The sequence below is a fragment of the Schistocerca piceifrons genome, chromosome 1 (assembly GCF_021461385.2).
Source record: "Schistocerca piceifrons isolate TAMUIC-IGC-003096 chromosome 1, iqSchPice1.1, whole genome shotgun sequence".
Taxonomy (NCBI): Eukaryota; Metazoa; Arthropoda; class Insecta; order Orthoptera; family Acrididae; genus Schistocerca; species Schistocerca piceifrons.
In genome coordinates this window covers 763728060-763751102 of record NC_060138.1, presented here as the reverse complement: position 1 = coordinate 763751102, position 23043 = coordinate 763728060, and the positions used below count along the sequence as shown (strand labels likewise).

Sequence of the window (23043 nt, the reverse complement as noted above, 5' to 3'; positions counted from 1 at the left end):
AGGTCTTGCATATATGTAGTTACAAGGTCTAAGATATATCCATTGCATGTAGGCTGCTGAGCTAGCTGCTCAACACAAGTATCTGATTTTCACTGACTATTATCTGATTTTTTTTAGGATTGCTAAATTTGTCTTGATGTTTCATATGATCATTACATAGCATACATTTTAGATTATGAATAGCTTTTAATGTCACTGACAAGTCATGAACACAGGAAAAAAACAGGAGAGGATCAAACACCAAGTCATGTAGGACATCACATTGCACATTTTCCTTTTATGCTTTTAATTTTTATAGGAAAGTGTTTTCTACTGTATATTGAATCTTTCAGGGAACACAGTGGCAGATTTAGACAAAAAAATGCTACTGCTGCATGTGCAAGTGCTGGCATCATCACTGCAGTGCTGGCTGCAGGGCCATGCCTGTGTTTCCAGTGCTTGTGGTCACCCTTTAAAGTTAGAAGTGCAGTGGCTTTATCTTTGGTCATGATTGTACTGAACTGAAGTACTGTTGCCACTGCACATCATTGTTTTGGTCATAGTAGTTGATATGTCTCAGGTTTTCACTACTGGATTACTTGTTGGACTTGTTATTCAACTGTGTCATCTCAGTTGACTGTCTTTCCCCTGTTGTTCTCCTCCTGTGAGTAAACAACTCATGTTTACAGTCTTGGCCAGTCAGCCAATTTCTGTGGGTTCTTGAGTCATTCCTGGGATTGTCAGATTTTGGTCACTATATCTGACAACAAGGAAAGAGGTTAGTAGCATGGCACAGATGCAAAATTGTTCAGCTCATGGAACAACAGCAACAGTTGCTCTTGCAGCAGCAATTGCAACAGCAGTTCCAACAGCAGTAGGAAACTGATTTGTTCCATTAGGAAATTCAACCTGTGAAGGATCGACTGCAGGTTCATGGTACCTATCCCATACAGGCTGTGGTCACTTCCCAGGTGGATAGCCAAAGAGGATTGGGACATGTATTTGCAATGGCTGAAACAGCACTTCACCCTCTTTTAGGTCTCTGATGACACTGTAATGGTCATTCCTTCTTTCTTGGACTTTCCTGGGGACAAATATCTTACTGAAGAAACTGGCTCCTCTTTCAAATCCAGTCACATTCACTTTCAAGTAGACATGCTCCTTGCTTTTGAGTTATTATTCACAATGATTCCATGTGGTCACACTGTGGCTTGTGTTTCATTGATACCACAAGCAAACTGGTCAGTCACGTCACACTCATGGGTTGATTCACCGTTGCAATTTCACTTCTATGAATTGTTTGCAAGGCCTCCTATGCAGACTCCTTAATTTGAGATGTAGCGCCTCAACTGGCTCCCAACCTGAAGTTTGCACAGCAGCCCTAAGCCTGGAAACCTTTTGTTGGACAATATTTCAAAAATCACACACTTCTTCAAAATCATGCATGCAGCAAATGAATACCTCACTATTCACTCACAAGTAGCAGTAGTCCAACCCCCACGTTATGCACTGGGGGAGACGGGATACTCATAAGTCATTTTCCCAATGGTAGTGTCATGATCTGTTTATTTCAGATGTGTCAATAGGCTCTGAACAGCCAGCCACACACTCTTGTCAGGGCAGTGGGGTCTTCCATCATATCCTGACTGTTTTACAGTGGGATGTCTAGATCGCTGGGTGCACTGCATCTGTTGTTGGAAAGATGGCTATCTCTGAACTGTCTGTTGTAAACTGTCAGGATAAGGAAGCCTGCTCCTCCCTCGCATCAAATCATTGTTCCCCAGGGTGATCCTCCCACTATTAAGTTGTTTACCAACCTTAATACTGCAAACCAGATCATACATTTCCCTGTGCACACAGTTTCCTTGGAAACTTCAAACATATCCTCTTCTGGGTTCCCATGAATTGGCTCCTTCGCCCCATATGTTGATCACATAAGATGACAGTTTAATTCCCCTCTGGGGTCAGTTCACAATCACAGCTGGCTGGAAAAAAGTCACAGGGCTCGCAATGCTATTTGTGGTCAGTAGTCACTTAGCTGGCAACATTTTCAGTAGGATGCCTTCTTGTCATTTGGATGCTTCATCACCAATGAGGTAAAGATCATCTCTGACATGGTTCCCTTCCAGGAACTCAACAACCTTAGTGCCACTTTCTGCACCTATATTTGAACCCGGCTTATGGTGCACCACAGATTTTCAGTTTCATATTTCATTGTATCCAGGCACAGTGTCCTGTTTCTGTCAGGCATGACCTATTCTTATCTCCCTACAGACAGCTGTTAAGCAGGAACTAGATTACCTTCAGAAGGCTGGGGTGATTGAACATGTTAAAACCAGTGCTTGGGCCACACCCCTAGTGGTGGTAAATAAATCCAATGGCTCCCCCCAGTTCTGCAGAGACTTTAATTTTGACAAGTGGAATCCTACCCCATACCATATCCAGAGGACATTCTCACAAAGCTTCTAGGAAGAGAGTATTTTTCTAAGATAGACCTTGCCAACCCATTTTTGCAGATGCCATTGGATGAGGACTCCCAAAGCATCATTAACATTGTTAACACCTCCTCAGTAACACTAGCATCTGTTTATACAAATGCAAGAGCTTGCCTTAAGGGATCTCTTCTGCTCCAGCAAGCTTCCAGAGATACGTGGGACATTTAACCATGTTCATCTCTGGATGCACTGTCTTGATGACTTAACTGTCATGGGCACTATGAGTCAGAACCATCTGCACAAGCTTTACACCCTTTTTACTAAGTTGCATGATACACTGCAGACTTTACTAAGTTGCATTATTTGCCAGATTTTTTTAAGGAGAAAGGGGAAAACCTCAGACACTTGCTCAACAAAGAAGGGATCCAGCCCACTGATCACACTGTAGCAGCTATTGATTCTCTACTGCATCCTCAATAGCCCTTACAGGAGCTTCAGTCTTTTTTTCTAATTTCCTTTCACAAGTGGCCCATATTATGCATCCACTAAACCAGATACAGAAGAAAGGTGGTCAGCAAATGTGGAAAGTTGCCTATGAGCGCACTTTCACACAGCTGAAGCATCTGCTGTGCTTGGCACCCTGTGTTATATCCTTTTCCCCATCACATCCACTGGTTTTGGCCTTATATGTCTCTCATATGCCATTAGTGCAGTGCTACTGCACAGGAACAATGATGGTACTGAGCAACTGATTGCCTATGCATCAAAGACTCTGACACCTGCTCAAAAGAACTACTTGCAGGCAGAGAAAGAGGATTAGGTAATTATCTTTGTAATTATCTTTGAGAAGGTCCATGTTTACCTGTTTGGGACCTAGTTTACCCTCATAGACCACAAAGCACTGGTGGCATTTTTCAGGTGATGCTCCTGGCTTTCAGAGCAGATGGCACAATTGCTCCAGTATAGGGCACTTTTCCTTAGCTCCTACAATCATATCATTAAATAAAAGCCCTAAGCACACAATGCCTATGAGCGAAACTCATTATGGCTGCTCGAATCACTGCAGATGTGCACTGTGGCCCTATCTTATGGCACATCAAGCACTGTTTTTTTAAGAAATGCCAGTCCAGAGCTTCAATCTGAGTCTAACCTCTCCCACTGTTTGTTTGTCGCTACTGATGTCCCCCTGCTTCATGCAGAGATGGATACTCACAATGTTGTCATTCGACTACCTCACAGCCTCAAGTTTTGCAACTCCTACCTCACAGGCATGGGGGTGCGTCATGGATGAAAGCTGTCATGAGGCATGCTGCATATTTGCCAGGACTCAGCAAGGACGTGGAGGCAATGGTGCACAGCTGTCCTGCTTGTGCTCTGCACCAGGCTGCTCTGCCCCAATCTTCCACCCCTGACCCAGCTCCCATAACCCCTGGGACTGCATTAATCTGGTGGGCTTTGTTGGCATCTTTCTGGGCTCTATGTGGCTCACTGTCATGACGCTTATGCTAACTACCAATAGTGGTCAGCATGGTGTCCACCACCACTGACATCACACTTAGCACATTAATCCAGATTCTAGCTGTTGAGGGGATTTCCTAGACCACTGTGTCTGACAGTGGGCTACATTTTAATAGTGTTGGCTTTTGAACAATTCTGTACCTCAAATGGGATCAAATATCTATTGTGTCTGCCATTTCACCTGGCCTCCAATGGTGAAGGAGAGTGTACGATGTGGACATTTAAACAGCAAATGCTGAAAGTGTTGGAAACCTCCTCATCCTCATCCTCCTCCTCCTCCTCCTCCTCCTCTTCCACCACAACCACCACCACCACCAACAACACAACAGTGCTCATGATATTTCTTAGCAATACAGGACCACTCGTATCCATGACCGTAGCCCAGCAGTGTTCCTCTGCAGGGTTGCTCCCACCAGCTGGCACATTTCAGCACTGGGACACCAACTGTGCCACCAGTTTGTCTGACAAACTATGGTCCAGGGTGCTTCCAGCTGCAAATCCATTTCAGAAGGGAGGGATCTGGTGTCCTGCTCTGATGAGTTTGAAAGCCAGCCAGAATGAATGGGGCTTGATGACAGCCATTAGATGGAACTGCTACATTTGTGGGCAATGGCATTGCTACTGCAGCACTGGATGGAAAGTGATTCTACTCTTGTTGGCCTATGAGTGCTCATGGTCTTCAGTAGCATTTCTGATGCGCTCTTGCATTGTTGTCAATACACACTATTCACTGTGCCTTTCGTTTTCAATCTTGGGTTGTTCATTGGACTTGTTATTCTGCTATGACATTCCATTGTCAGTCTTTCTCTTGTTGTTGCCATCCAGTTTACTCCCAGTGACTTGCTGTTGACAGCCTTGGTTGCCAATAGAGTTTCTGTGGGTTTTTGATGTGTTCCTTGTCTAGTCAGATCGCTGTGACTATACTCTGATTTAGAGAAAAATGGAGGAATTAAACCCAAGGCTTAGATCACTTGATAAAGTTCTTGGATGCACATTTCTCACCATCAACAACTGATGGGGGAATTTTGGAAACTCCCTTAATAAATTAAGTACGTGTTATATGCAGGAAGTGAGTACTTGGGTAGCAGAGTATGTATAGCATGAACATGTGGGTTTTTTCAGGATAGAGAAATTCTTCTACAAAACCAACAAAACATTGCATCCTGGGTTTTGAGAGAGAGGAGAAAATCAGCACCCATTAATTACAGAGGGTAGCTTTCATCATTGTGGATGTGAGGGAAAAAATGTTACTATAGTAATAGTTAAAAGCATGAGTGTCCATGTGATGGTCACAGAACTAGTCTCACTCTTCAATGGTAATAAACACATCAAAAAACGTTTGCGTCACCTTGGTTCTGAGAGTTCCAGAACCTGTACAGAAAATTGGAAAAGAAATCAACATAAACATCATTTCTGTCATTTTTATTGCCCATGAAAACCACACACTGCATGTTGTACCACCGTGCAGTGAGACCTCCAGAGGTGGTGATCCAGATTGCTGTACACACTGGTACCTCCTCTAATACTCAGTAGCACATCCTCCTGCATTGATGCATGCCTGTATTTGTCATGGCATACTATCTTCAAGTTCATCATGGCACTGCTGGTCCAGATTGTCCCACTCCTCAAAGGTGATTTGGCATAGATCCCGCAGAGTGGTTGGTGGGTCACGTCCTCCATAAACAGCCATTTTCAATCTATCCCAGGCATGTTTGATAGGGTTCATGTCTGGTGAACATGCTGGCCACTCTAGTTGAGTGATGCAGTTATCCTGAAGGAAGTAATTCACAATATGTGCATGATGGGGTCACAAACTGTCGTCAATGAAGATGAATGCCTCGCCAATGTGCTGCCGATATCACTGCACTATCTGTCCCAAAATGGCAATCACGTATCCTTCAGCCATTATGGTGCCTTCCATGACCACCAGCGGTATACATCGGCCCCACATAATGCCACCCCAAAACAGCAAGGAACCTCCACCTTGCTGCACACACTGGCATTCAGCCTGACTGGGTTGCCTCCAAACATGTCTCTGATGATTGTTTGGTTGAAGGCATATGCGACAATCATGGGTGAAGAAAATGTGATGCCAATCCTAAGCAATCCATTTGGCATGTTGTTTCGTCCATAAACAGCCCTTTTCAATCCATCCCAAGCATGTACGATAGGGTTAAAGTTTGGAGAACATGATGGCCACTCTAGTGGAGTGATGTCATTATCTGAAGGAAGTCATTCACATGATGTGCATGATGGGGGCACGAATTGTCATCCATGAAGGTGAATGCCTCACCAATATGCTGCTGATATGGCTGCACTATCGGTTGGAGGACGGCATTCACGTATCGTACAGCCGTTACTGCACCTTCCATGACTGCCAGCAGTGTATGTTGGCCCCTCCATAATGCCAACCCAGAATGGCAAGGAACCTCCACCCTGCTGCACTTGCTGGACTATGTGCCTAAGGTGTTCAGCCTCACTGGGTTGCCTCCAAACACGTGTCCGACAATTGTCTGGTTGAAGGTATATATGATACTCATCAGTGAAGTGAACATGATGCCAATCCTGAATGGTCCATTCAGCATGTTGTTGGACACATCTGTACCGCACTGCATAGTGTCATGGTTGCAAAGGTGGACCTTGCCATGGACGTTGAGAATGAAGTCGTGCCACGTGGGATAGCGGTGTGGTCTGAGGCATCTTGTCATGGTTCGTGCAGCTCCCCCCTGTCTAAAGTTTGAATCCACCCTTGGGCATGGGCTGTCCACAGTGTAAGTTAGTTTAAGTTAGATTAAGTAATGTGTAAGCCTATGGACCCATGACATTAGCAGTTTGGTCCCATAGTCATTACCACAAACTTCCAAAAATGAATATGTGCATCATGCAGCCTATTGTGCACAGTTTGAGTCATAACATGATGTCCTGTGGCAGTAGTAGCCCTTGGGTGGCCTGAGTGAGGCATGTCATCGACAGTTCCTGTATCTCTGTATCTCCTGCATGTCCGAACAACATAGCTTTGGTTCACTCTGAGATGCCTGGACACTTCCCTGGTTGAGAGCCCTTCCTGGCACAAAGTAACATTGTGGGCATGATCGAGCCATGGTACTGACTGTCTAGGCATGGTTGAACTACAGACAACACGAGCCATGCACCTCCTTCCTGGTGCAATGACAGGAACTGATCAGCTGTTGAACCCCCTCTGTCTAATAGGCGCTGCTCGTGCATGGTTGTTTACAGAAAGAGATGTTGTAGTATGAAGTAACCATCACCAGACACTGTAAGGTAACTTGTGGAGTACAAATGTAGACATTTCTGACTATTCCATGCCAGTTCTTCAAATGTTTCAACATAATATATTAGCAGTTTGTGATAAAGCAAGCTGGGATCTTTTTACTGTCCCTCTTGTTTTGCCATCTGCCTCCTTAAATTCGTTTTTTCACTTTTAACTAATTACCATTAAGATACGTAAGTATAATTTGAATTACCATAAAAGAGAAAGGATGGCCCTCAGTTTTAAAGAATATAGAACCAGATCTAGTTTTGTGCTTAGTTTTGTGTATGTCATAAATTTCCTAATTTATTTTGAGTATTACTAGTTAATTTCTTTTGTTATAGAGTAAAATCAGTAATTTTTTTGTAAGTTAAATTCTATTGTTGACTTATAAACAGTATAAGTCCTGTACTAATTATAAACATTTGGAAGGCAAAACACTGGCATTCTTTAAGTATTTATTTGGTTTTATTCGAAAACATGTTAGCAAACCCAGCCCTTAATTAATTCCAAAGCAATTACCACTTTTGTTAAAGTATTGTTTGCATAGTTATATCTGTTAATTTCATGATTTAAACAAATAATCCAGCTTAAACCTCATGGTAGAAGAAACTGTTAAAAAGAACCAATTTTTCGATGTATTTAGTTAATTTAATGAGTTATGTTTTAATTGTAATTTCTGTAAATTAAACATCAAACAATGTATAGTTTCAATACCCATTATTGTGATGATATATAAAGGGTCAAATTTTGGTCCCGAGACAATCAGTCCACAGCCGATTTTCAGACAAGAAACCTGTGCTGGTATGGTCAACAACAATGCGTCAACTAAACAGTGGATTAAGTGTAACGCAATTAGGCCATGTGTTAAAACAATGACAGTGTCTGTTCAATATGTACCATATTATTCTGCAAGAACTATGAACTGTGTGGTTAGGTTATTACTGCTCATAGATATTCAACAGTAAACTATTGTAACAGTATGCTGATGTCTGCCTGCAACCTATTTATGAGGCTTATCAAAATTTGCTGCTAGTTACTGGCCATATTAACTATGTAATATTAGGGGGCTGTGAACAGTGAAAGTAAAGAACTGTTACATGCAGCTGTGCAACTGTCAGCTACATCATTTATAGTAATCAGTGTTGAACTTCCAACCCCCCCCCCCCCCCTCCTCTGTATAACAATGCAGTACATCAACACTGAGGACTATCAATGAGATAATACAGCAGGTGAACGCCACAAGTTTATCAGAACAGTATAAAAGCACACTTTATTCTGGTGGAGCAACACATGGATGCTGTAGATCAGTTACAAATGTGACAGAAAAACACCAGAGCCTTCATGATGGTGAAAAGATACACCTACAGGGAGAGCAGGAATACATGCTTGCATATATTTTCCTTTTATACCTTTCAACAGCCTCATTTCTTCTTTGTGAAAGCTATAGCAGTGGGTTAGTAAATATGAGTTAATTCTGAAATCTGAATAAAAATGGTAAAACAACTACCTGGGTGTAACATTTTGTATGGATATGAAATGGAACAGTCACTTAAGTTAATTCATAGATAAAGCAGGTGGAAGACATTGGTTTATTGGTAGAATACTAGGGAAATACAATCAGTTTACAAAGGCGATTGCTTACAAACCATTCACGCAACCCATGCTAGAATATTTCTCAATTGTGGAACCCACACTAAACAGCGTTAACAGGGGATACTGAACATAAATGGAGAAGAACAGCACAAATAATCACAGGTGTGTTTGACCTATGGGAGAATGATATGAGATACTGAAGAACTGGCAGGCACTTGAAGATAGATGCAAACCATCTCAAGAAAACCTGTCTACAAAGTTTCACAAACTGGCTTTAAACAGTAACTCTGGGAATACACTACAACCTCTTATTACTTTTTCTTTAGAGATCATGAGGGCATGATTATATTAATTACAGTGGACACAGAGGCATTTAAACAGCCCTTCTTCCCATACTCCACAGGTGAAAGGAATGGGAGGAAGCCCTAATAGTTGGTGCAATGGGAAGTTCCCTCTGGCATGCACTTCACGGTGGTTTGCAGAGTGTGGATGTAGATGTAGATGTAGATGTCTTCAAATGCCAAATGTGAAAATATTTACATTATTTATTTATTTCTGTTTTAGAAATACATTAACTACTTCATCACCATCAACAATGTGAAACAAACTTAAACTCTTATAAAAGCATGAACTTGAGGGGGAGTATTTTGCTTTCCTGCCAACACAAAGAGAAACAGAAATGAGTGAATAGCTTCCTGAATTCCACACCATGAGCAGTTATAAACTGCAAATACAAGACAAGTTACTGTACTCACTGTGTTGTCCAGTGTTTTCACCACATATCCGTGGTACTATTGATGCTGCACCAGACACAGTAAAAGCATCATCTACACAGTTGCCATTAGCATCTGGCTGTGCAAGAGAGAAATCTATGAAATCCAAGCGAACCTGAAATGTGAAATAAGATATTCCAAAATGTAGATTTCAGTACTAGATTTATCTTTACATAGACTCCATACATTTGGAATAATAAACTAAACAAAATCATATTTCACATTCAGATTTTACATATTTTCTATGTGCTTGGTAATTGCTCACCACTAACTGGACATTGGTGATAGATCCTTATATACATCTTAACAATACTAGGAAAAGGATAGGTTGTTACTCACCATAAAGATGACCTGGTGAGTTGCAGATAGGCACAATGAAAAGACTGTTACACATCATAGCTTCCGGCCAAAGCCTGCTTCAGCAACACACATATTCACACAAGCAAGCACACATCACACACACATGATCGCCAGCATCCGCAGCTCTGACTGGAGCAATCTATCCTTTTCCTAATATTGTTGATATTCAAACATGGAATTCCCATTGTCTCCCATGCATATTATATTTCATCCTAGGTTTTCCATCAAAGTAAACTGTAAAATAATGTTTTCGGTTACTGTAGCAGAATTATTTCCTAAGAAGTTCAGAAATAAATTAAATTCAGTTCAGGGAAATATTGTTATAGAGACTTCATATTTTTGTGATGACTACAAGGAATAATCTAGGAACTATTTTATTGAGAGTAAAAAATACAAAATTCAAAAATTGTCATAAGAACTTTGCTACGAGATTTGTTTTAAAACAGTGCACTATCATTTGTATTTCCTTTTCCTACTTGACAGATTAAATTCCAAATTGGACTGAATCTGTAATGTGAGATCAATTTTTTTTGAAAAATCTGTTATATTGTTTAATTTACTTTTATTTACTACAGTGTTTTTGTTAGTGCTGTTGTCATATCAGAAATTAGAATAAATATAACTAACTTCAGTTTCACTTACAATAAAGCCTATCCCTCAAAAGTTTTATAGCAACTGACACAGAACTTTACTTTTTATCTATGATATAGGCTGACATTTCCTGAGATTTTTAAAAATGAGCAAAACAAGTTGCAGAATCTACAAAGTCTGTTGCACCTATATTATTTGCAGTATCTCAGTCCCAGTTGTGTAGAATATTATCTAAATGATTTGTGTCCAGCTTCAGTCAAAACCTCAAAAAAATCTGTATTTAGCATTGGCTGTATTTCTGATTGGCCTTTGAGCTGCCTTTCTCCATTTTAATGTGCCACCCTTTCTCAGTGAGTGACTGATAGATCTGGTGAGTAATGAAGTGCTGTACACTGTAGACTCTACAGCCAGGCAATGATATCCAGGGATGTACCTGGCTTATTTGGATGTGTCAAAAGTGTATTTCATAGTTTTCAGAAGCTCACAGTAAAAATTTTGGAAACAGGTTTCAAAACACCATGCCATGATTCTATAGGATATGTTGGATTTTATGAGTTTGAGTGAACACTGAGCTTAGAATAATTCTTCCCTGAGAGTTGCCAGTTATTACGCAAACTAGGGAGGAAGGGGGGGGGGGCTATGCAAACTACTGTTAAAACTTCAACAGTTTTTAAAATATTCTTGCATTTCATGTTAGCAGCTGAAGATTTTGACAGCATACTTCTTTCTGAGTATTCTTCCATGAATTAGGACTGACTGCACTTCTACTTTTGAAATATAATCAAAAGTATTTGATTTATTTCCAACTTATATATATACAGTCAATAAATACACCTGTTTCATCACAATTATAAAATATATTGGTCTAAGCAACACAGGTTTCATTTGTAACCAAAGTGTGCAAACTAAACAACAAACAAAACATTGACTGTAATCAATTAAATCATTTAGTTACCATCCTCTGTACCATTATTTCACAAGGAATAGTGTCTCAGTCTTCTGCTTTTAAAGATTTCTATATTTTAATGTAAAATCTCTGTCCTGTTAGTAGACAGAAATGCAACATGCATGTGGAAATTGTTCCTACAGCCTATATTATATCGTTGTCCTGCATATCATATTATGTTCTTATAGCCCATATTATCTCACTGTACTGCACATTATATTATGAATTGATCTGGTTCTTATTTTTAAATGTAAATGCTCAAAATATTGAATGACCTGGAATGTAAGTGTAAATATGCATAAAGAGTTCTTTGTATAATTGGAATATAGTTTTACAACTGACTTAATGTTGTCCAGATAATTTCTGAACTGCCTACATTACATGTTTTATCATCATGCAAATGGCTAAATGAGCTTTCAAATAGCCCTAAACAAACATTACTGTATACTGTTTATTAGCAGTGACCTGAAGTTAGCAGCAAGTCTTACTGTCAAAAATTAGTGTACAACTGACAACAGTGAATGCAGTATTATATGCTGCTGAGACGATGACACTAGGAAGAAATGGGGCAGAACAACTCGAGAAAGAAGAGAGAAAAATACTGAGAAAAATACTAGGTCCCAAAAGAGGGGGAGAGAGGTGGATGTGAAGACCTAGGAAAGAATTGTACCAGAACATGAGAACAATATCTGGGGAAATCAGACTCATAAGGGCAAGGTTTGCTGGACATGTAGTTAGGATGAGTATGGACAGAATGACGAAGAGAGTGTTGGAAACAACAGGGAGGACAAGGGGAAAGATAGGAACCAAGTGGGTTGTTGAACTTCAGAAGGACTTGTTGGAATTGGGGATCAAGGTCGAAGGAAAGGAAAATTGGAGGAACAAATATACACCAACAAATATGCCGGAGATCAATGACAGAGAAGAATACAGGAAAAGATTAGAGTCACCAGTGGATCTGACAGGAGAAACGAAAACTGAAGATCTCGGAAGAAGAGTGGAAGAGAAGAAGAGAAAAAATGAAGAGGTTCTGGGAGAAGAATGCAGTCCACGAAGGGTCTACCTGTGGTCCTGCAGAGGCTGTAACACAAGAAGAAGAAGAACTAAACAAGGTGAAACACTCAAGAAAAATTTATTAAATCTGGATAGATTCCATCTTGCATTAAATTCATGTGAACAGTCATGGATGTTGTAAAGGGACACCCTCCTCTAGCATTACTTTTCCTCAACAGAAGTAGTCGATACCAGAACTAATTTTCAAATTTTGAACAGGTCAGTATTATCTCAGCTGTTTTTCTAAAAACATTCATATGATTTTGTACATGATGTGTTATATTTCAAGCTAAAATCTGTAAAAAGAATTACTTTATTTTCTTTGTTACAACTGAAATGTACTAGCTCTAATGTACAGTCAAAATTATTTATTTTGGAAACATCTTAAATTACTAAATATTTGGCACACCTAAAATTTCTATTATTAATTGCGCAATTTTGTATGGTTTACTCTGTTTATTTCTGGATTGATTTATGAGATAATAAAGTAAACTACTAGAATTTCACTTGTCAAGAAAATTTGTAAACCCTTTGGAAAATTGTTGTTGTCATGGTGTGAGGAAGTAGTAGTGGGCATGCCTCTCATGTGATGACATGTGTTTTCATAGTTTGGAAGAAAAAATGTAATTTTGGCTTTGTCAATGTGAAAATTCAAATGACAGTGTGATATAAAATGTGAGACAATAAATTATTGTGAAAACAAAAATTCTGCACAGGCATTATTCATATTTATTAATGTCAATTGGAACTATGAGAACCTAAACTATGAAAATTTCTGCTTCAAGAATGAGACTCTTAGACATGAAGAACTGGAACTGACTATGGGAAAAGAAACTGAGTAAAAAGTTTATTGTAAATTTTACTCCTTTCGTATTTTTGAAAAAAGAGACTTGAGCACTGACAATAGTAGTGATATCAACAAAGTTAACGGGCGGGGGAGGTCACAATGTCCAATGCTGTTATATATCAGTTTGTCATATGATATTCTCAGAACTTGATAACTCCTGGCAACCTCAGACCTTTAAACTAAAACATAGATTTCAAAATAACAGAAATTCTAAAGACAGGTTGTAAAATGCAAATAAAAATTTAAATGACACAATTATCTAATTTATTAGGTGATAAATGTGAATGGCTCTTACCTGACAGACATTGCTATTACACTTGTTTATGGTGATGGTGCATCTGGTTCCTCCCGTATATGTTGCAGGGTAATTTGGATTGACGAAATATGTACAGTTGATTCTTGATGATGTTCCACATGATCTGATAACTGAATAAATATAAAAATCTTACTGAACACACAGTATCATAACAAATTGTGATTGTTTGAGTAAATCTGTGTTTTAAAAATTATATAGTGAAGACTATTCTTTCCTCTCCTACACACACACACACACACACACACACACACACACAAATGGAATAGACACAGTTCTTGGTAGAATGGTCGCTGGTGATGTTAGCAGCCCATCAACTAATCAATGGCTTTGGTATCATTCAAAATCTGCTAATAGCCCAGGGAATCTTATGCTTCTGGAATCAGGAATGGTGGTGAGTTGTAGTGAAAACTGAAACGTTAAACTTAGTTTTACTTAACATGTACTATAACTGGCAATTTTTAGAAAGCTAACAGAAATATTCTTGAGACCTTATATGCTGAACAATCTTTGTATCATCTATGAAGATGCTGGTGCTGCTTTTGGCAAACTGTCACAGATGGTTCATATGGCTCCAAAAATAAAACCTCACTAGATAAAAGTGGCGGTCAAAAGAAATTGAGGTAGACTGAAAAAAGTAAGTAAGCTGTTTATTATTTTAAAAGTAACTGCTGTATTTGTTAATACATTTATCATACTGTGAGACATGATGATCAATGTCTTCATGGTAAAATGTCTTCAGCTGTGTACGAACCAAGACTGTACATCTGAGGCAAATCATCGGCCACAAATGTCTTTCTTCAGGGCTCCAAAAACATGAAAACTGTTTGGGGAAGAGCAGGACTGTATGGAAGATATCTAATAACTTCCCAACTAAACTTCTGCAGTGGAGCTGAAACAACCTTGGCAACAAGTGGGTGGACATTATCCTGCAACAGAATGATGCCATCTGTCAAATATTCCTGGGTGTTTTGACTTGACGGTTCACTTCATTTCAATTTTTGCAGATTGTCCATGTTCCACTGTGTGTCAATTGTGGCATTGTATTCTGGACCATCAATGTGCAGCAGGCATTGCTTTCAACAATAAAGATCATTATAACTTTTCCAGAGCTAGCAAGCACAGCTTTGGGTTTTTTCATTGGTATATGATTCCATCCAAAAAAAAAAAAAATAAAATAAAATAAAATAAAATAAAATAAAAGAGAGAGGGACAGAATGTGATTTGTCTACTTTTTTCAAAAATGAGTTGTGTATGCCATCAGATGTAGGGTTCTATGTTGTTCAATATTGTTAATCAACCAGTGTGATAATCTGAATAGCCCATGTTCTATAACTCATTTTAGATTAGGCACACAGGGAAAGAACATGCTAATGTCTCTCACTACAAGGAGCAACTGTGCTTTTCCCAATCTTGTGTGTAACATTTTAGATTCCTTGTGGGTTGGCAAACAATGTTGAAGCAAGAAACAGTGAATTTTCCTTTATTGTGCATTATTAGTACTAGTGAAAATCATTGCTTTGATTTGAGACACTGTTTCATAATGCAGGTGTTGTAAGTGATTGATTTCAGCTGTGCAGAGGTTTGCGTGGTCCCTTCTGCCGGAGATTCGAGTCCTCCCTTGGGTATGGGTGTGTGTGTTGTTCATAGCATAAGTTAGTTTAAGTAGTGTGTAAGTTTAGGGACCAATGATGTCAGCAGCTTGGCCCTTTAGGAATTCACACACATTTGAACATTTGATGGATTTCAGCTTTATTAGTGTATCATTTATTTGGAATGATGAGTTCTTCATATGAGGATGAAAAGCAGATGCCTCCAGATTCTAACAGTGTTAGGAAAAGGCAAGTATGAGGGTGAATTAGTTCAGTATTGAAGGACTTAAGTGTTCAGTTGAACAGACTAGGAGAAGATTACAACTGTAAATTAAAGTGTTTTGAGGTACTAAATGCTGAAGAAAGATCAAATCTTATATGAAAATTTAGTGATATGGTAGACTGGAATCAACAATCGTTGTATCTAATAGATCTCATTGCAATTTTTTTGAGTCGTCAGTCTTCTGACTGGTTTGCAGCCCACCATGAGAGATGGGAGTAGCAATTATTTTCTGGATGTCTTCCTCTACAATTATTGAATTATTGCCCTCTACAGCTTCCTAGTACCCTGGAAATTATTCCCCGATGCCATCCTGTCGCTTCTTCTTGTCAGTGTTTTCCATATATTCCTTTCCTCACCAATTGTGTAGAGAGCCTCATCATTCGTTATCCTATCAGACCAAATAATTTTCGACATTATTCTGTAGCACCACATCCCAAAGGCTTTAATTCTCTTCTCTTCCAGTTTTCCTATAGACCATGTCTCACTACCACACAATTCTAGGCTCCAAACGTACATTCTCAGAAATTTTTTCCTGAAGTTAAGGCCTATACTAGCAGATTTCTCTTGGCCAGGAATGCCTTTTCTGCCAGTCTCCTTGCTCTGTCTGCCTTAAGTTATTTTTCTACCTAGGTAGCAATATTTCTTAACTTTGTCTAGTCTGCAATCACCAATTCAAATTTCAAGTTTCTCACTGTTCTCATTTCTGATACTTCTCATTACTTTGGTCATTCTTCAATTTACTCTCAAACCATGTTTTGTACTCATTAGACTGTTCAATCCATTCAACACATCCTGCAATTTTTCTTCACTTTCACTGCAGATAGCAGTGTCATCAGCATATCTTATCATTGATATCCTTTCACCATAAATTTTAATCCAGCTCTTGAACTTGGAATCCCTATATGCAGAAAAGCCTTCATGGGAGTACTTGGAGTAAGAGGCTGACTATCAATACAGTTCAGAAATTTTTGAAGCTGGACAAGTCTTCTTGTGCTGAAAGAGGTAAGCATGAAAGTAAGTCATTGGAAATTAAGATAGAAGTGGGAATAGTAGTTTGTGATCACATTCCTTCAAGGGTGGACAAAGTCATCACAGCAATGAGAAGACCAAGAAGTTCCATCTCCCAGAGGAGCTTTTGGTGAAAAAATTGCATGAATTGTTCCAGCAAAAATATTCAAATTTTGCCATTTCATATGAAATGCATACAACAGTATTCAAAACCAAATTCAGTATAGCTTTCTCATATGCAATGAATGATACATGCTGGGAAACCAAGTGAAAAAATTGCATTAATTGTTCCAGGAAAAATATTCAAATTTTGCCATTTCATATGAAATGCATACAACAATATCCAAAACTGAATTTAGTATAGCTTTTGGGTATGCAAGGAATGATACATTTTGGGAAACCAAGATGGCATCCAATATTGAAAAGGGTACAAATTGTTCAGTGAAAACTAATTTGTTGATAAAGGAATCCAAATTTGTTCTACATTACAAAAACAGTACGATACAGAGAGTTCTGGTGATGTTAACTTAAATTTCTCAAATTGGGAGTGTGGCATGTTTACATGTAATGGTTATCAGATTGCAACTGAAATGTTTGCCAGTGGACAAACGGAAAGTGTGTTGAGTTCTCAACAGTCTGATGTGGAAATGTGTAAACAGTATTCTAAAATGCTTAAAAAATGATGCAAAGATGTAGTACCAATCTAGATGGTATTACTCATGACAACAGTCCTGAACATATTAGGTCAATGAAGCAAGTGCATTGCAAACAGAGTAAAAACACAAGTCTTTCAGCAGAAAATAGTCAGGTCATGACGCAAAGCCTCCTTAACAATTCAGACAGTAATAATAGTGACAACAGTTGTGAACATGTTAGGTCAATGAAGTTAGTGCATCACAAACAGTGTGAAAACATGTCATTCAGTGCAATTGAGGAGAAATGAGTGCACGGAATTCCGAAATACATACTCAACACAGAAGGTCTACATAAAGTCAAGTGCTTAAAAACACATAATGTTCACTACACAGAGTGTACAGGAGACAGAACTACCTTCAGGTAAAGTAAACTTTACAAACAAACATGTGCAGATAAACATGAATTTCAATTCCCAAATTTCCAGTTTTAATGTAAGGAATACTCTGACACCCATGGACGTGATCTTGCTGGAACCTTACATTATGATTTTTACATAAATACTCCTTCCATTGTCAAACCAAAGGCACCTTTGGATGAAATCACAAGAAACATAAATGCTTAAAATCTCTCTAGTTCATTACAATGTACAATAATTATTGGGGGCACCAATGATGTACATAAAAATGAATTATTCAAGACCACTAACAATTTGAAAGAAATGTTGAACTTTGCTTGGACAACACCTGTAATTGTCGTAGGGATTCCTCATAGACATGACTTTATAATCACTTCTATTGTAAATGATGAAATCATCAAGGCCAATAGACAGTTTGAAAAGATCTGCAAAGCATTCTACAACTCACATTTCTTATCTGTGGAGTCCCTTGAGAGAAAACACTTTACACAACATGATCTATATCTAAATATTAAGGGTAAGACATTGCTATACAACCCGAGACATCATAAATTCATTAGGTAGATGCAAGGATGATGAGCCCATTACTCTCCCACATCCTTCTTCCCAGTCAACAGCATGCTGCACTGCACAGCAATCATCTTCAGAAGCAACAAGACAACTCACACCACTGACATAACAACAACAGTGTCAACTAAATTGCCTCTCAAACAAAAGTGTCACCACCAGGCTACAAAAAGGATTTTTTATTGAAGACAAGCAGCAACCAAAAATTGAGGTGAGCAATGTGGCAGTCCCCAAGGACAATAAATCACTAGAACATCGAGGGTATAACTAGTAAAACTGCTGAATTAGAAGTACTTTTGCTTGATCAGATAATGATATTTCTGTTTTATGTGTGAGTGAAAGGAAAATCAAGCTTTTACTGCTAGAAAGGCGCTAGAAAGGCAGGATTTGAAATTATTAGTAGCTTCTGTAGAGAGTTTTATAGATGGAGGAACATGCATATACACTGAAGATCCAAAGAAACTGGTACACCTGCCTAATATCGTGTAGGGTCCCCTCAAGCACACAGAAGTACTCCAACATGACATGGCAGGGACTCGGCTAATGTCTGAAATAGTGCTGGAGGGAACTCACACAATGAATCCTGCAAGACTGTCCATAAATCTCTAAGAGTTTGAAGGGGTGGACATCACTTCTGAACAGCATGTTGCAAGGCATCCCAGATATGCTCAATAATGTACATGTCTGGGAAGTTTGGTGGCAAGCGGAAGTACTTAAACTCAATTCTGGATGTGTGGGGTATTACATTGTCCTGCTGTAATTGCCCAAGTCCATCAGAATGCGCAATGGACATGAATGGATGCAGGTGATCAGACAGGATGCTTACGTACGTGTCACCTGTCAGAGTCAGATCTAGATATACCAGGGGTCCAATGTTGCTCCAACTGCACATGCCCCACACCACTACAGAGCCTCCACCTTAACTTAATAATGTGTTCTATTCACATAATTTATCACCCACTGTCCATGAATGCACTAGACTTGGAAAGACAACTAAAACTACAAACATTTGATCATAGTGTAGAAGTGATTGACACTGGATTCCACATCATGAAGCAATAAAATTTAGTGTAAATAATGTACCCAGCACAAATTCCAAGAAAAATGAGAAATACTTCTACAGAAGATGTATAAATAAGGACAACATTAGGATTTTTAATCCATTGCTGAAAATTTCAAACTGAGATTTGGATACATATGACAATGCAGATATGAAGTTCGAGTCATTTTTAGCTTGTTACAAACAAAACTATAAACTGCATTCTCTCTAAAGAAAATGGAGGTAAAAACCAGAACTAACACTTGGATAACACAGGGGATAACAGAATCTTCAGAGCAACTTAGAAAACTAATTAAATGAGCTAGGCAAAATCCAGTATGTAAACTGTTAGAGAAAAGTGTACAAGAAAGTCACTACACTAGTAAAAAAATTAAGCAATGATACATACATACATCAACAGAAACAAGGGTAGCAAGTAAATAAATAAATCAGTTTGGAATGTGATAAATTAAAATCTTAGGCAGAATCAAAGCAATAAACATCAACATTGTTCTTAAAAGTAAAGGCAAAACTATAAAAGATCCTTTATAAATTGCCACTATATTCAATAGCCACTATACAAGTTTCATACAAAATCTCATAAAAAAACAAAATCACATAAAGGCTAAGCATAACACCTCTGCAAATCCTAAAAATATATTTTTGTATGCTGTAACAGTACAAAAGGCAGAGAATGCAATTAGCATAGAAAAAATAAATTTTCCTGTGGAACAGATGGCATTCCTGAGGAAGTAAGTAAACACAGGAACATTGTTCCTCCCCTTGTTGATATAATTAATGCTTCTATCAGCATTGATACTTTCCCTAGAGAACTCAAGCTTCAAGCTGCCCATAATAAAACCATTATATAAAAACAGTGATCCTTATGATTTCAAAAACTACAGACCTTTATCAAAGTTGTCATCTTTCTCAAACATTTTTGAAAGCATAATGAACAAAATGTGGAATATTTGCCAATGAACAAAATTGTTTTTAGAAAAAATATATTAGCTAAACTGCTATATATAATTTCCTAAGACTTGTTCTCAATTCCACTGATCATAATAAAGTAAACTGTGGATTGTTTTTAAGGCTTATCTAAAGCAATTGATGTTATTTATCATAAAATTTTCCTTGACAAACTATACTGCTATCAAGCCTGTGGCACTGCTCATATGTGGTTGAAATCATGCTTATCTGGCAGATACCAGAAAGTGGAAATAGTTCCCAAAGATAAATCCTTCCTTTCTGGATATGAGAAAGTTACTCATGGAGTGCCCCAAGGATTGGTGTTGAGACCCCAGTTGTTCTTGATATTCATAAATGACTTACCTACTTATTTAACACAAGCTGATGCTGTACTATTTGCTGAAGATAGCAGTCTCTTTGTTAAAGCTCAGAATGTGACTGACTCACACAAAAAGATAGAAATAACAAATGAAGAAATACTTAAATAGTGTAGAGCAAACAGTACTTGTTAATGAGAAGAAAATGTTATGGATGAATTACAGGCATACATCAAATAAAGTAATCCCTAACATAATAGTGAAGTTAGGTTAACAGAAAGTACTTCAAACTTCAAAAACTAATTTTTTTTGGAATTTGGTTAGATGAGCATCTTGAATGGAATAAACATATGAAATGACTCAATAAAAAAAACTAAGTAAATGCTGTTATGTATGAAAATACTCAAAAATTTCCGCAGAGAAGAAACAATGATGAGTGCTTGTAATGCACTCATGCATAATATACTGTGATATGGTGTCTTATTTTCGGATTTTTCAAATCTAGCATAACACTCCTTTACTACGCAGAAACAAGCAATAAGAATTATAAAAAGGATTGCACGTAGGGAGTCCTGTAGGGAAATATTCAAAGAACTTAAAGTTATGACTCTTACATCTATTTATATCTATGAAAGTATATCCTTTTTGAGATCTCATCCCCACCTCTTTTCTTTGAACAGTCATTTCCACACTATGAAACTAGACACAAAACTGACTTCCACAGAGAAGTACATAATAAAAGTCCTGTATCAAAGAAATGTAACATATCATCCCAAAATTCTTTTTAGTGCCCTTCCCTTAAGAGTTAAAAAGATACCAAAGCTGCACATTTTTAAAAATGAGCTTATGAAAATACTTATAAGTGAAAGCTTTTACAGTGTTGATGACTACATAAATTTTATGAATTTGAGGACATCCATAAATTAAGTTAAACATAGCCATGCATCACTAGATATAATGTAAAATTAGAATTTGTTATCTTTATGTATTTGGTTATCTGTTTGATTCTGTCCGTATCTGTATGATTCACTTCTGTTTATGTACTTAATTACCTGCATGAGTTGTATACAGGCAACATTATTTAAAATTTGTTGTATCAACATATGACAAGTCCTATATCATTTTATATGATAAAATGGATGATCAATAAATCAAACCTGTGATAAGTACACTGGTGAGACGAAAGTGCTGAATGCAATGATGACATGAAGAATCCAATTCTTGAAAGGAATTAATAAGATCACCATTGACCAGAAAGTATACTGAGTCAAAGCTGAAACATTTTATTCCACAAAGAGAAACGCTCATTTAAGAAGCCAAAAGACTATTGGCACAGAAGCAATCTCCATGGACTACCAAAAAAGTATGCTTACCAAAATAAGTACTAATAACATCTATTAAAAAAGACATTTATCTATTTATTCTTCCAATATTCATCAACATGCAAATACAACTTCAATGTTCTAAACTTATGGTGAAGATATTGGAAGAAAAGGGACCAATGAAGCTGTTTCCTTTTTAAAGCACTTTGTGACAGAATTATTGCATAAGAAAGTAAAGTATTCTGAAGTATTTTGGGATCCGCGTTCAGGCCAGAACAAGACTTACACTGTAAAAAGCATCTTAATTATCTTGTGAGCGAACAAACTTTTGGAGACAGTGTTAAGTAACTTCCCCTATTGGAGCACATACTTTTATGGATTGTTGTAAGAATATGAGACTGATTAACATATGAGCAGTAGCAGAAGTTCCAATGGACTGGGTGTGGATCATGGCTGATGCTCGATGTAAACCTAAGCCTTTTGATGTTGTGGTGATCAGCCAAGATATACAAAGTTGGAGATCATTTCCCAAGGAGAAATATTTGAGAAAATGGCTGACGCTCCATGCAAACCTAAGCTTTTTGATGTTGTGGTGATGAGCCAAGATATACAAAACTGGAGATCATTTTCCAAGGAGAAATATTTGAGAAAATGTCCTTTCCTAACAAGGCCTATCAGAGAGGTAGTCATCACAATAAAATAAAATAAATTAGAAAAAATCCCTGCCTCATTCAAAATCAATAAACTTACATTAGAGTTTGGATTTTACATTGGTGAGAGAGTCACAGTGACTTCAAGAGCAGCAGTCTGTAGAAAATCCATCCCCTACTTATGGAGGTAAAGTGTAAAAATATTGTATTATTTTAGAATAACTTTATATAATGCTAATAAAAATAACAATAATAATAATAATATATAGGCAATTGGGAAGTAAAGTCAGAAGTGCTAAAACAGCGGACCAAACAAGAATGGTCTGAGGAGAGAAAAGAGGCCCTCTCCAAGAGAATGAAGGAGTACTGGAAGGACAAGAAGAACAAGCCTTCAAATTCATAAGCTTAACGATTTCCTTTTAGGGAAAATTCGCCAACAACAACAACAACATAATAATATATTTAAGGGCAATCTCAAAATAAAAGTATCAGTACCTCCAGGTTTGAAGGAGTATTGCAGACAACAAGCTAGAGTGTTTTACACAAAACTTTTACACTACGCT

The 23043-nt window shown here is 38.0% G+C and overlaps 1 protein-coding gene across 1 annotated transcript in view; it reads right to left on the bottom strand.

Annotated features, from left to right (window-relative positions):
- LOC124774927 overlaps nt 1-23043 on the bottom strand; it is a 127675-nt gene that overhangs the window by 67601 nt on the left and 37031 nt on the right. Inside the window, exons 3-4 of the mRNA XM_047249612.1 lie at nt 13665-13795; nt 9555-9687 (exon numbers count right to left, since the gene is read on the bottom strand). Of these exons, the coding sequence (XP_047105568.1) occupies nt 9555-9687; nt 13665-13795 (264 nt within the window). The remainder of the gene's footprint in view (nt 1-9554; nt 9688-13664; nt 13796-23043) is intronic.